Genomic DNA, 15,746 nt, shown 5'->3' with positions numbered 1-15,746 from the left:
TCAAAGATAAACACAAAAAATGAGTTTAAAAATTTGAAAAAATTAACATGGATCTTATGCGTTGCCATGCTGGTGACGAAATAACAACGAAATATAAACAGAAAATCAAAACAAATGGAAGAAACTCCAATCACATGTTTTATTTACAGTGTGGGGTGAAAATAGAGAAGTGAGTAAGTTTACATTACATATTTTTGGTCGAGTTTCGACCACTGGACGACCTCTCGTACTTATTTAATACGCAAGCAGGATTTTTGTGACAATTACTCCTCCGAAACTACTGAACCGATTGACATGTTTTTGGTGCCATTGGAAAGAGCGTAACGTGAAGTTGTGCAGGAAACTTTCTTTTTAGAGAAATAATTAGAGAGTGAGGCCCTGGGGCCCTTTAAAGTTTCGTATTTCTCCATAAGATTAACATGGGAAACAAACATTGTTTTGAAACTCCAGCTGTTGTCAGAAATTAAATATTAATAATTGGTCTCCATGGAAGCATGAGAAAATTCACAATGTTTACATTTGCTTTGACATTTAAATGTAAACAACCAGAACTGTCAAATGCCTATTTCAAAATTTTAGACAGCTGATCCAAAAAAATTAAACAACTATGTGGTAGGTTTATTTAATCTCAACCTTTATGATAGATTATTTATTATAAATCTATTTCAATGATTATGAAACATATTTTTCCCGTTGCGAAGCAAAGTTAATAGTGAGAAGAAGAACGTTAATTGTAAACAGTCAATGTGTAAATGATCTATTTTGTATTAAAAATGTGCATAGTTTTGTATGTTGGTTTGTGTTTAATTATATAAGTTATTAGTTATTGAATTTTTATTTTAAGGATTTGGCATATGAGTAAGCCTATGATAAATAACACCATTTCAGAGTTCTGCCAGTTTTTGCCTAACTCTGTCCTGAAGAGTTTAAAGTATCCTACACCTTATTGTCTACAAATTGGCTAAATAACTTAGGATAAAAGCTGGCAGACTTTTTACGTTGACTTAAATTGTAAGCTTACCTTTTCCCGTCCATGGGCAGTTTAATTGTTAAAAATTAACCCTTTAAACTGGAATAGGACTGTAATTGTGAGTACTTCCATTAGTTATTATTAACTATAAGAGAACTATAAGAGACTATAAGATTATTAATCTTATAGTTGACTCTTTTAAAATCATCAGAAATTATGACTGTTATTAGTTTTTAAACAAGTTATTTGTTTATAAATAACTCCTGTACTTCTTTGCAATTGCTCGATTTCGAGCAACATGTACACTAGTGTCAGGGCCGGATTTAGCATTTTTGCGCCCCTAGGCCCAAATAATTTTCCGCCCCCTAGTCTGGTCACAGTTACTTTCCTTCAAACCTTTTTAAAAACTATATCACGCCCATAGGCCTAAGTTAATTGCTTGAATACCACTTCTCGCCGGAATCATTGCAAGTTTTTTGTATTGATTGTTTAGCCTTAACAAAAACACTGTTAGCAATTTTATGCTTTTAATGTTTTGTTTTAATAAATGCTCACGTTTGTGGCCGTGGGACTGAAAAAAACAACTCATACCACCGAGAATTCCTGAAAAAAAAACCAAAAAAAAAACATGGCCATTGATTCCAATTCCAGGCCCAAAAACCTGAACTCCATACAGTATGTGATACCATAGATTAAACATAGGCTACTCCTTTAGTAGATTTGTCATAATTTTGGATTAGCTGAAAACAATTCTTGTTATTTAAGGAGTATGTTTTATCTATGTTTAAACCTAGTTTATCCAAAATAAAACGATCTAATCATCAACAATCGCCTCCTGTTTATATTACAAGAAATTAAAACACACATCATAGAACTAACCCTAAAAAAATAGAAACAAAATTACGTCAAAACTAACGTCCAGTATCACCAACATGAACAAAACATGAACAAATTTTGAATTAACAATGTCATAAGAAGTCGACTTGAGTTATATTTAATCTATGGTCGTACTGCATCTAGGTTATATTTCCAAAGCAAAACAGAGCAATACTCCTGCCAACCATACCGATCCTTAGGTCTGAGGAGAAAATTACAGCATAATTGGTGCTTTGGAGGGTATTGAATGTTTCTAAAATCTAATGCAAACTGAGATTAATATTTTTTTGTTAAATATAAACGTAAATTAATCGTTTTAATATTCAACACAACGTATTATATATTTTAACTTGATCCTGCAGATTGTTGTAAACTAATCAAAAGATTAATTAATAACTTTTGTTTTGTGGTAACAATGTCTAGCACGCTTGCGCCCCCAATCACAATGATCAGTAGTGCCGAGCCCGAGCCTGAGCCAGCGGAGCCAGCATAGTGGCAGTGCAGTGGCAATACGATGCGTACCCTTTGGGCGCTCGTCAACGTCAACATTCCTACAGCCTACTCCCGTATAACCAATGTTCGTTAGCAATTTTGTAACGAAATTGATGCGTAATTCTGAAAAATATTTTAAATTTCATAACAATAATTTCTTCTTATGAACTTCGGAAGTTTTTTTGATCAAATATGACTATTTATTTTTATTTTTAGATAGCCAATAAAAAATTCCTCTTGGCCGTGCGCCCTCTGGGACCTTGCGCCCATAGGCCCGGGCCTACCGGGCCTATTGGGAAATCCGGCCCTGACTAGTGTATAGTTTAAAATCCATCCTCACCTTCATAGATTGCCTTGAAGCCTCGGTGCTCCGATGTGCCTGAAGTGATGTAGGTGATGAGCATGCGACTGCCGGCCGATACTATTGGCTCATAGATACGACCACTGCCACAGTAGCGGCCTAAGAACCATCAGTTGGATAATTGATTGATAAAATAACACCCTTCATTCTTTCCTTATCCAATTGTGATACAGAGTTGAAATTATTGAGACATATTAATGTTGAAAACTGATTATGATTTTCATTACTGTTGAGTTTACAAGTGAATGGTCAACTTCATAAAGTTAGACCTAAGCAGAGAGTTTTTCAGTTGTAAGGTTTTCAGGCCCCTGGGTTAGGGTTTATTGTATCTTAAAGAAAACTCTCAACAAACATTGAAGCTGTAGTGAGTGAGTTGTTAAAATATGTCAGATGCAGGCTTCTGCCTTCCTTTGTGTTTGTGTACACAGTTAGTTTATAGTTATAATTTGTTTCATAAAAATACCCTTTTCTTATTTTCTGTCCTCGGCTTTGCTTCGGTCGTGAAATTGTCGAAAATAGTCACTTAAGCCAAAGTGATGAAATATATCAGAGTGCTTGTGTGTTACCTAGTAAAGGAGACTTATGCCAGTAACCATCTCTGATCTCAATGTAGTCTGTGCGGCAGTTGTCTGACTTGAGGATGTCGAGGTCGGTTATGTTGAGGACAATCATCTCTCCGTGGGTGGCAGTGATGCGCCACTCACAGCGATGTCCGAGACTCTCCTCTGATAGGCCGGTGTGCTGCAGCTCATAGTCTGGTGACGTGATCACAGCTGAGTTCTCCTGATAGGTGCGACCGCATCCTGCAATGTATCACAGCTAAAGAGATCAGATGCTTCGGTATGTGTTAATAATTTACTGTTGGATACTCAAGTAGACATTTATATGGACTAGCTGTAGCCAACTTTGATAAAAAAGAACATAGTTGAAATGCCCATTCACAGTGTTTGCTAAGTCTAAAATTGTATACTTCCTCCCTTAGCTTTCATTACTGATAAAGTCTGTGTGAAATAAAAGACAAGGCAGTTTACAGTAAATTTTCCTTTCAGTTTGGCTTGGAAAAATGTTTACGTAATAAACAGAAATCAATAATTTGCATTAAGACACTATGCCGATGGCTTAATTTTTTTTAAACTAGCTACAACTTTAAAATGAGAGTGTTTATAATATCTAGTACCATCCATATTCAAAGATTTAAAAAATGTTAATAGATTAAAATTTGATACCGTACTTCCATGTTTAAGAATTTTGGATGAAGAAATATTTTAATGATTTTTTTTCATTGAAGGGAATGGATTGATATTGGTATTGATATTGGCTGTTTCAATCCCCATACTTACAAATAGTAATGTTATACACAACAGTTTCAATCCTTTTATACTGTATGAATATTAAAATATTATGTTTGTCATACAATTTGAATTGGTTTGATGTCTATAGTTGTTAAATAATATTACACAAAATAATAAAATCTCTGGTTGTGTTTTTTAGCACCAGTATCCATATAACTTAAATTTGGAAACATACAGGGTGAATTTTAAATGAGTTCCCCCCCTACTTTTTTCTACATTTCATAAGATATCATCTCCGGACCACGTCAGATCATTGTTGAGTAGTAAGTACTTCATTTTGACTGGGTATACATTTTTGGCCGCCATCTTGGATCCGCCATATTGGATACAAAGTTTTTTTTTCAAATGTAAAGGTAGGGTTGTGACCCATTATTTCAAACTAGAATTTTACGCTGATTACAATGCCGCAATTAGTTTTTAAAAATCTTGATCCGTTCTAAAGTTATGAGGACTTTTTATAACTTTATTTTTAGTGCATTTTAACATTGTGCATTTACAAACTAAGACCATAATCTCAAAATTGTGCTAGATAAAGATAAGTATACACCACCATTCATTGCCGACATATTTTCACTTGGTTATGACGGATGTAGTTTTTTCAGCCGCCATCTTGGATCCGCCATTTTGAAATGTGATCAATTAATTTAAATATGAAGGTGGTGTTGTGACCCATCATTTTGAGCTACCTTTTTATGCTGAACTCAATGCCGCAATCCGTTTTTCATTTTCATCTTTGGTTTTTGAAATATTGAAATTTTAAATAAGACTATTTTAATATTTCATCAAGACAGCTTGATAACCAAAAATGGATTGCAGCATTGAGTCCAGTATAAAAAAGTAGTTCAAAATGATGGGTCACAACACCACCTTCATATTTAAATTAATTGATCACATTTCAAAATGGCGGATCCAAGATGGCGGCTGAAAAACTACATCCGTCATAACCAAGTGAAAATATGTCGGCAATGAATGGTGGTGTATACTTATCTTTATCTAGCACTATTTTGAGATTATGGTCTTAGTTTGTAAATGCACAATGTTAAAATGCGCTAAAAATAAAGTTATAAAAAGTCCTCATAACTTTAGAACGGATCAAGATTTTTAAAAACTAATTGCGGCATTGTAATCAGCGTAAAATTCTAGTTTGAAATAATGGGTCACAACCCTACCTTTACATTTGAAAAAAAAACTTTGTATCCAATATGGCGGATCCAAGATGGCGGCCAAAAATGTATACCCAGTCAAAATGAAGTACTTACTACTCAACAATGATCTGACGTGGTCCGGAGATGATATCTTAAGAAATGCAGAAAAAAGTAGGGGGGGAACTCATTTAAAATTCACCCTGTATAGATTACATAGATAGGCTAAGACTTGTTTTAAAGATTTTTATAGTCAAGGTAATGTTTCTGAGAAAGCTATTGAATTTCTAGATTTCTAGATATTCACATACATAAAAAAACAACCATCATCCAGATTAACCTTTTTTAAAAATGTTATGTTATTTTCAATGAATTTGCTTTCAACTATCAATAATTGTTCTGATATCTGAACCAGTTCTGTCAATCTTATTTAGGCCGTTGACCTTAATTAACAATAAATGTCATGTCTCTGGATGAAGAGTGTTACAACATGGCCTGTTATTGTTACACAACCAAACTTCCTAGTCACTAGTCAGATGGTGGTAAGCTATCATTATGGTTCAATAATCAATCCATGAACTTCATGCACTCAGGGGCGCATTTTTCCATCCACGCTTTTTTTTAGCTTGAGGTCTTCACAACTGGTTTGCTCTGTTTAACATACTGATAGTATCATAGATGTCTAACAACACAATTAATGTGATATATCCAACTTCTTTATCCAGCCTTGACATTATTTACTTTGTAAAAAATGGGTCTCTTGTGTAAATTTAGCAACACTAATCTTTCACAACTACAGTATTTTATATGATCCAAGCCTAGGGAGCAGGGAGAGGCTAAAGCCCTTACATTGTATGGCCTACACATTGCAGCCAAAGTGTTGTATAAAAAATATGTTAGGTACATTTAAACAGTAATGCATAAGGCATCTGATTTCTTAACTTGTATAACAAAAAACCATCCCTTTTTAAAATAAGGTAAAGACAGAGAAATTGTAAGTATTTTTCTGAAATCATTTCTATTAACCACTTGAATGATATGCTCAACAATAATTTTAATTGGGCTGATACTTGAGCCAAGACATGATAAGTGGGTTATCTGAAATCTAACTGACTTATCAAGTGACAATGATCCCAAACTACCCTCATTCCCATCTATTTTGTGTCAGTTCCATATACATTATATTAAATTAATTTACTAGTTGTTTAACTGTATGTTTTTTTACAGAAGTGATGAATTTATAGAATAGCTTAAGATGTTCTAAAAAATAGCTTCTTGATTGTATAAAATAACTTTCAGCATTGCACATTGTAGCCTACATCATAGATAAAACATACTCCCTTAGTAGATTTCTCATCCTTATGGAACAGCTGAAGACAATTTTATTGTTAGTTCATGTACGGTTTATGTAGAGGTCGTGTTTTGTTTACAATTTGTTTCCCGTTATTACAGCCATTTAAAATCTTGTTTAACCAAATAATACGATCTAATCATAAACAATAACTTGTCCCCTGGTTATATAACCAAACAGTAAAGCACAAATCAAGAAATTAACCCTAAAATAATGGAAACAAAGTTTCATCGACACTAGCGCCTTTGTGTCACGTACATGAACTAGACACGAAAAACGTGCTTAAAAATTTACAATGGGATGAGAAGTCTACTTGTGTTGGTTAGTCTATGCCTACATGTTCTTAAATTTACAGAAAGTAGATAAAAATATGTATAATACTGTAATACTTGAAACATAATTTACTGGCTTGTGAGTCAACAGTAAAAGTGTAAATGTTTGTTACTTAAGTGTTATTAGAAGTTTGTTATTACTTTCTGTACTAAAAACAGCACTAAGGAATTACTGCAATGGTGATCAACAACATTATTAATTAGGCTAATGTTTTCATATTCTGCATATTTTTTGCAAGACAGAGTAAAGCGTTGCCCCTGAAACTTGCAACATATAACCAAAGCATTATTTTATCTTGTATGTTTATTGACAACATGTCTACAAATCATGATCAAAACTAGCCCCAATCTGCAGTTTTATCAAACCAATTTGTTTTTAATAAATTATATTCATGAAATGATTAGTTAACATAGTAAGTATGATGAACCAGCCTATATAGAAATTCATTAACCTTTTCTTATCTTATAAAGTATTCCCTTGTTAGATTAGAGCCACAAACAACTGATTGCCACAAGTAGTCACAGTTATTTAAAGATGGATCCATACCTACGGTAATCAAAAAATAAACTAATTAATGATGTTCTAGCAACAAGCTCATAAGTTTTAGAATCAATAATAGAAAATTAATAAGTTTTAGATAAATAAAATTAATTAAAATTAAAAACATACTGTACTACACTTTTACTTTGCACCTTTCTTCTCCTGATAAAATTCATATACAAATCACAAACGAAACTATAGTAACTACTGTATAAACTTAATAGCAAAAATGTCATTCAGTCGTTCTTTAGGTGCAATAGGTAATAGGAAAACACTATCCTGAATTGCTAAAAAGTTGTATATCCATTTTAACCTACGGTAGCACTTGTAGAGCAGGTTAGTCTGGGCAATATCTCCCTCACTGAGTCTGATTCTCTGACCAATCTCTGGCCTCCGCTTGTAACCTCCCCTGGAGTAGTCTATGGGCTGGATGGTGTCCAGGTATGTACCCTACAACATACAATAGTCTAGTATACATGTAGAGCAGGTTAGTCTGGGCAATATCTCCCTCACTGAGTCTGATTCTCTGACCAATCTCTGGCCTCCGCTTGTAACCTCCCCTGGAGTAGTCTATGGGCTGGATGGTGTCCAGGTATGTACCCTACAACATACAATAGTCTAGTATACATGTAGAGCAGGTTAGTCTGGGCAATATCTCCCTCACTGAGTCTGATTCTCTGGCCAATCTCTGGCCTCCGCTTGTAACCTCCCCTGGAGTAGTCTATGGGCTGGATGGTGTCCAGGTATGTACCCTACAACATACAATAGTCTAGTATACATGTAGAGCAGGTTAGTCTGGGCAATATCTCCCTCACTGAGTCTGATTCTCTGGCCAATCTCTGGCCTCCGCTTGTAACCTCCCCTGGAGTAGTCTATGGGCTGGATGGTGTCCAGGTATGTACCCTACAACATACAATAGTCTAGTATACATGTAGAGCAGGTTAGTCTGGGCAATATCTCCCTCACTGAGTCTGATTTCCTGACCAATCTCTGGTCTCGGCTTGTAACCTCCCGACAACAGAGAGTCTAGTTTTGTCTATGGGCTGGATTGTGTCCAGGTATGTACCCTACAACATACAGTTGTAAAATTACTTTTACACAACATCTTTTTACTATGACTCTCTGCAAAATTTGCTCATAAGTCTTCATATAATATAGGTTTTTACCTGACAAAAACATAAATAACAAAGTAACCTACATAAAATCTGTTTAGTTAAAAGTTTAATGTTCATTCTTGTAAATAAACAAATTAATTTTAATTTTTCAATGTATATTTCAATGAAAGAAAAAATGTATTTGAGTAAAAGCCTGCCTCTTTTATCCCAAATTTATAATATGCTACTGACACTTAAGATAGCTTACTTTGAAAATGTAGGCCTAAACATTATAGCCTTCTAACGCCTGTTTTGAAAATGTTAAACCTGTGGGATAACTCAAACAATAAACTATAATGCGACAATTGTATCTAAAATGACATTTTACATAACACAGCTTTTGCTACTGCTCTCCTCAGGACAGGGCTCCCAGGACCAACTCTAGTAACATATGTGTAGGGCATCCCGGTTTGTATAAAACTCCCCTGAAGTAAAAAAAAAAACATCTTCTATCAATAATATGTGTTCAGTAATATTCAGTATAATTAACTTTGTTATAATAATGCTTTCTATCAACTAAAAATAAATACAGGTGGCATTGGTTTTTAATTTGGTTTAATGTTTAAAACAACATATGTGATTTAACAATGAAATAATTTATTAGTAATTTTGTTAGTTGAAAAAAAACAAACACATCAAGACTCAAGATCCCTCTCTCTTTTGTAATCTCTCTTTAAAGTTCTGTAAAATCATTGAAAGTTTATTTGTTAATATTAAAAGTATTTGTTAATTGTATCTCAGTGTTCTAATTTGAAGAATGAAAACTCCGCTTAACTTATAAATACAGTCCACTCCACAGGCTATCGAAATTCTACATGGTCCTTCGAGCCGGATCATCTGAAACTCAGCTCTTTTGGTAACTATAAGTCACAATTAGTTCTACTCAAACTCCAACTTGCAACCTTAAAAATGAACTACTCACTCCTTTCTCATCAGTAAGAAGTAAGAAGACTATCAAGACTACTGTAGATCTAAAAGGTCAATATCTAAAGGACTTTGATTCAAACTTTGATTCCTCTATATTTTATGCATATTGTTTTTGTTGTAATTTATTAATTGACATTTCAATTTGTATCAAACTGTACAATTTGGTATTTTGTAATGCTCATAGCAACCACTAGCACTAATGTAACAATGCCATCTGTTATCTGTGTCTCGTATTGCAGAAAATAATGACAATCTCTAATCTCTCTCCCTCTGAGTACTCAGAATAATTGTTTTGTTGTACAACAAAAATGAAATTCGTCACCCTCTCTAGGCAATTAAACTCAATTGCGAATCGTTTAGCCAAAATCCAAACTAACATCCAAGCTTTAGATTTATTACCTGAATTGTCCCAAGAACAAATAAATAAGTTGAAACTTTTAGAGTCAGAAACACTTAGAAAATACTCAGAATTTGAAACCTCCCTTGAGAAACTATTCAATAGTGACACGCTTCCCGATGATTATGAAGAAGATACACTCTTTCAATTACAAGATACTATATCTGACTTATATGTAGGAATTCAAACTCTCACGAAGAAACACCTTTCTCAAGATCCTACAAGTCATAGGCCTGTTCTAAACACTGACTCAATAACAAATACTCCATCAAGTAGCCTACCCCATAGGCCTAGTAGCTCTTCCTCAAACCAAGATAGCCACTCACTAAAACTCCCTCCTCTATCTCTCAAAACTTTCAATGGTTCACCGGAACAATGGTTATCTTATGTTAGCCTGTTTCAAGTATCTGTTCATGATAATGAAAACATATCCAAAGTTGAGCGATTTCAATATCTGCTTTCTACTCTACAGGGAGAACCTTTCAATCTTATAAAGAATTTACCAATCACAGCTGAAAACTATGATGTAGCATGGGATCTTCTTCAAAAACGGTATCAAAACAGTAGGAAAATCATAAGCATACACCTCAACAACATAATAGACTTACCTAACCTAAGTGACTCCTCCCTCAAGAACATTCGCTCGTTCATTTCTCAGTATAACGAAAATGCCCAAGCACTCATTGCACTCAATCATGACATAGCCAAGGATAATATCTTGCTCTCAGCCATGTTACTAAGGAAATTACACGCAGACATTCGCAAAAAGTTTGAAAGCTTACGTCTAAATTCTCAAGACCTTCCAACCGTAGGTGAAGCAATAACATTTTTAGAAAATGAATGTGCTTACTTAGAAGCTGCTAACCTCTCTAACTCTCAGTTCCCTAGAACTACTTCAAGCAATAGCAATGTAGGTTTCACTCAAAATAGTAAGAGGTCCAGCCCTCACTCCTCTCAGATAGGCCTACATAAGTCTACACCGAACCGCACTACTTTACTAGCTTTCAGAGACTCAAACGCCACATGCACATTTTGTAGTAAAAGTGATCACAACATTTACCAATGCTCAGAGTTTAAAGATTTGTCCGTACAGGAAAGATACAATTTTGTGAGGAAAAACCACCTCTGTTTGAACTGCTTAGGTACCGCTCATTCTGTCAAAGACTGTAAGTCAAATAAAACATGTTTTCACTGTAAACTGAAACATCACTCCCTCTTACATCAAACTAATAATAGGCCTAATGATAAGCTTAACCAAAAGCCTAAAGATAATGCTCCAACGCCCAAGGAAATGAATAAAACTTATGATCACCCTGAACCTCCCTTTGTAGCTGTCTCCTCAAACCCTAATACCACTATATTGCTAGCCACTGCATTGGTACACTTGAAAGCTAATAACGGTAACACAGTTGTAGCCCGAGCCGTTATTGACTCCGCATCTATGGTAAGCTGCGTAACAGAAAATATTGCTAACCTGCTTATGCTTAAACGGACATTTTCCAGTAATTCCAAGATAGATGGCCTATCATCAGTAGAAGTTAAATCTAAAGGTGTGTCAAAAGTTAACATATCGTCTCTTAGCGGAGAAATGATTGCTGATAACAACCCAGTCCTTATTCTAGACAGAATAACCTCAAACCTCCCACACTCAGAAGTTCCAGTTAATGTTAAAGAATACTTCAAACATTTGGTCCTGGCTGATCCAACTTTTCATTTGCCTAGTAAGATAGATGTGCTCATAGGTGCTGATCTATTCGCTAAAGTAATCACTGGTGAACGCATTATCCTTAACAAGGATCTTCCTGCTGCCATGAATTCTGTATTTGGATATCTTATCATAGGATCTGCCCCAACTCTTCCTGCTGTAGTCCCTCACAAAACAGCCCCTCAATGCAAGGGTAATCTTTCTTCTTTATTAAGTACTCAAGATATTGATTTGCACAATTCTCTGCAGAAATTTTGGACTCTAGAGGAACCTCCCATCAAACATCATATTACATCTGAACAAGAAATTTGTGAAAATCACTTTCTAAACACGGTCTCTAGGGATTCAGATGGACGCTACTTTGTTAGGCTACCCATAAAAGAAAATCATCCCCCTCTTGGTGACTCATCATTTTGCGCTCGTAATAGATTCCTATCACTTGAAAGAAAATTAGAAAGTCAGCCTGAAGTTAAAGCAGAGTATAGTAAAGCCATACATGATTTATTGTCATCTAGTCACATGGAACCTGTTAACCCTCCTCCAAACAGTGATAATAAACAATTTTACTTACCTCACCATGCTATTGTCAAAGTAGAATCCTCAACCACCAAGCTTCGTGTAGTATACGATGCAAGCGCACGCAGCTCCTCAGGTGTCAGCCTTAACGATATTCTACATACCGGGCCAAAACTACATAATGATCTTAATGATATTCTGTTAAAGTTTAGACTTTCCCCTATTGTCTTCTCATGTGACATCAAACAAATGTTTCGTCAAATAATGATCCACCCAGATGATAGAAACTATCAAATGTTGTATTGGAGAGATGACAAAGACGACCCCCTTTCAGTTTACCGTTTAACTACAGTTGTGTTTGGATTCAACTGCTCACCCTACTTGGCACTAAGGACACTTCACCAACTTATCACTGATGAAGGCGCAAACTTCCCTCTGGCAGCTGAGGCTTTAAAGAAACAAGTATATGTAGATGATTTAATATTAGGTGCCAACAGCATAGAACAAGCTTTGGTACTAAGAAATGAGGTGGAACAACTTCTTTTAAAAGGATGTTTCGAACTGAGGAAATGGACTAGCAACTGCCCTCAAATCATGGAAACTCTCCCCGACTCTTACAAAGAAACTCCTCTATATTTCAACTCCTCAGATCAACCTTATTTCAAGGTACTAGGTATAAAATGGTCACCTAACTCAGACACTTTCTCTTATCAGTTGAATATCCCAGATACACCTCCCACTAAACGAGGTATACTTGGAACAGTTAGCAGAATATTTGATCCAAACGGTTGGTTGACTCCAGTCACTCTTTGGGTAAAAGCGTTGATACAAGTTTTATGGGCACTAGGTTTATCATGGGATGCGCCTGTACCTCCGGATCTAACTGAAAAATGGTCTAAGTTCCTCCAACAACTCCCTTTCTTAAGTGAACTTAGCTTACCTCGATATGTTTCCGTAGCTGATGCTGTTCATATCAGTTTACATGGATTTTGTGATGGGTCTGAAACAGGTTACGGAGCTTGTGTCTACTTGCGATGTGTAAGTTCTTCCGGAGAAATCAACGTACATCTGTTAATTGCCAAAGCTCGAGTAGCTCCTCTTAAGAAGATCTCCATCCCTAGACTAGAATTGTGTGGTGCCCATCTTTTGTCCAAACTCCTGAACTATTGCAACTCTCTACTCTCTCAAGATTATCTTGTCAACGAATTACATGCTTGGTGTGATTCATCTGTAGTCTTGTCATGGATAAAAACTGTACCCTACCGCTTAAAAGTTTATGTTGCAAATCGAGTCTCAGAAATTCAAGAACTTACTCCTACTTACATATGGAAACATGTCTCAACTCATTGTAATCCAGCTGACATTGCCAGTAGAGGAACCCTTCCCATTTCTATGAAAGACAACAGTTTATGGTGGAACGGTCCCAATTGGTTATCTCTGGATCAGGAATCATGGCCTATTCCTCGCTTCACCCCTCTCCAAGACGAACAATTGCCAGAACGTAAGATCGAACCTTTACCAATAATGGTTACAACTAAAAAACCAGACTTATTCAACAGGTTTTCATCTTGGTCAACCCTCCAGCGAGTCATTGCTTACGTTCTACGCTTCAAAAATAACCTTACAAACCAGGTTAAAGAATCAGGGTTTTTAAAGCTTGAAGAGCTTGATAAAGCAACAATCACTATCTGTAAAATGATTCAGCAAACTGTCTTTTCTGAAGATATTTCTAGATTGAAAGATGGAAAACCTTGTTCCTCTCGTCTCGCGTCTCTCTCCCCCTTCTTAGACGAAAATGGATTGATTCGTGTTGGAGGCCGCCTTAAGCACTCTCAAGTATCCTACGCTGCAAAGCATCCTATTGTATTGCCCAAAACTAACCATGTCACCAATCTCATCGTTGATCATTACCATTTGAAACACTTGCATGCTGGACCTCAGTTTTTACAAGCCGTTTTATCTCAGAAGTTTTGGATCCTATCTGCTCGAAGTATTATTCGAAGAAGAGTTTACAAGTGCATCCGATGCTTCAAATGCAATCCTAAGACAACAACTCAGAAAATGGGAGATCTTCCTCCACAACGAGTCCTACCCTCAAGAGTGTTCAACAACTGCGGGACGGACTTTTTAGGCCCATTCTCAGTTAAACCTTGCAAATTAAGGAAGATACGTTTGTATCTTCATTTGTTTTTCTGTCAAGGCTGTACATTTAGAGGTTGTTACAGATCTCAGTTCCGAAGCTTACCTAGCAGCATTGACGAGATTTGTCTCTCGACGAGGGTTGTGTAGCAACATCTACTCGGACTGCGGAACAAATTATGTAGGTGCCGCTAATGAAGTTCAAAAGATTGTTAAGAATTTCTTCGTCCAGAAAGAAACTCAAGAAGCTCTTAGTAAGTTTGCAATGGAAAACAACATTACATTTCATTTCTTACCCCCCGCAGCTCCACACCAAGGTGGCCTTTGGGAGAGAACTGTCCGCAGTGTCAAACACCATCTTCGGAGAGTCATAGGCGAACAGATTCTTACTCTTGAAGAGTTCATCACACTAACCACTCGCATCGAAGCAATTCTAAATTCACGGCCCTTAACCCCACTTTCATCTGACCCCAGCGAAATTAATTGCTTAACTCCAGGTCATTTTCTGATTGGAGGACCTCTTTTATCTCTTCCCGAAGCTAACTGGAATGATGTCTCAACAAACAGATTGTCAAGGTGGAAGTTTGTTCAAGCATTAACCCAAAGTTTTTGGAAAAGATGGCAAAAGGAATACCTCTACACGTTGCAACAACGAGGGAAATGGAGAAGTCCTCAACCTAACATGAAAATTGGAGATCTTGTCCTATTGCATGAACCAAACCAACCTCCCCTTTCATGGAAAATGGGACGTGTCATTTCAACCTCCCCAGGGCAAGATGGTCTTGTACGAGTTGTAAGATTAAAAACTTCAACAGGAACACTCTCCAGATCTATAACTAAAGTCTCACCCCTCCCAATCAATGAGTAATAAAAGAAGTTAAGACTGTTAACCAAGAGTTTATTGTAAATAATATGTTCATTTCTAAATACATTTTTTTTTCTTCTCAATACTTGATTATTAGGTGAACCCCACTAAGTGGTTCACGGGCGGGGGTATGTTCAGTAATATTCAGTATAATTAACTTTGTTATAATAATGCTTTCTATCAACTAAAAATAAATACAGGTGGCATTGGTTTTTAATTTGGTTTAATGTTTAAAACAACATATGTGATTTAACAATGAAATAATTTATTAGTAATTTTGTTAGTTGAAAAAAAACAAACACATCAAGACTCAAGATCCCTCTCTCTTTTGTAATCTCTCTTTAAAGTTCTGTAAAATCATTGAAAGTTTATTTGTTAATATTAAAAGTATTTGTTAATTGTATCTCAGTGTTCTAATTTGAAGAATGAAAACTCCGCTTAACTTATAAATACAGTCCACTCCACACGCTATCGAAATTCTACAATATGACTATTTGACTGCCACTATCAAAATAGTCAAACTAATTTAGCCATCTTTCAGAAGCACATGTGGATGTTTTGTAATTGGGTGTGTGTGAGTGTGTGTGTGAGCTACACGTGTGAGAGTGTTAGAGGGGCACAGCTAT

The 15,746-nt window shown here is 35.8% G+C and overlaps 1 protein-coding gene across 1 annotated transcript in view; it reads right to left on the bottom strand.

The window, feature by feature from the left end:
* Window positions 1-15,746, bottom strand: part of LOC128983226 (tolloid-like protein 2) — an 83,846-nt gene that overhangs the window by 25,773 nt on the left and 42,327 nt on the right. The window contains exons 6-8 of the mRNA XM_054402448.1: window positions 7,735-7,867; window positions 3,266-3,502; window positions 2,679-2,798 (exon numbers count right to left, since the gene is read on the bottom strand). Coding sequence (XP_054258423.1) covers window positions 2,679-2,798; window positions 3,266-3,502; window positions 7,735-7,867 — 490 coding nt within the window. The remainder of the gene's footprint in view (window positions 1-2,678; window positions 2,799-3,265; window positions 3,503-7,734; window positions 7,868-15,746) is intronic.

The sequence above is a fragment of the Macrosteles quadrilineatus genome, unplaced genomic scaffold (assembly GCF_028750875.1).
Source record: "Macrosteles quadrilineatus isolate MER2022 unplaced genomic scaffold, UCM_ALF_1.0 Scaffold_1__1_contigs__length_201487025, whole genome shotgun sequence".
NCBI lineage: Eukaryota > Metazoa > Arthropoda > Insecta > Hemiptera > Cicadellidae > Macrosteles > Macrosteles quadrilineatus.
The sequence above is the reverse complement of the archived record's forward strand: the minus strand, read 5'-3'. Positions and strand labels throughout refer to the sequence as shown.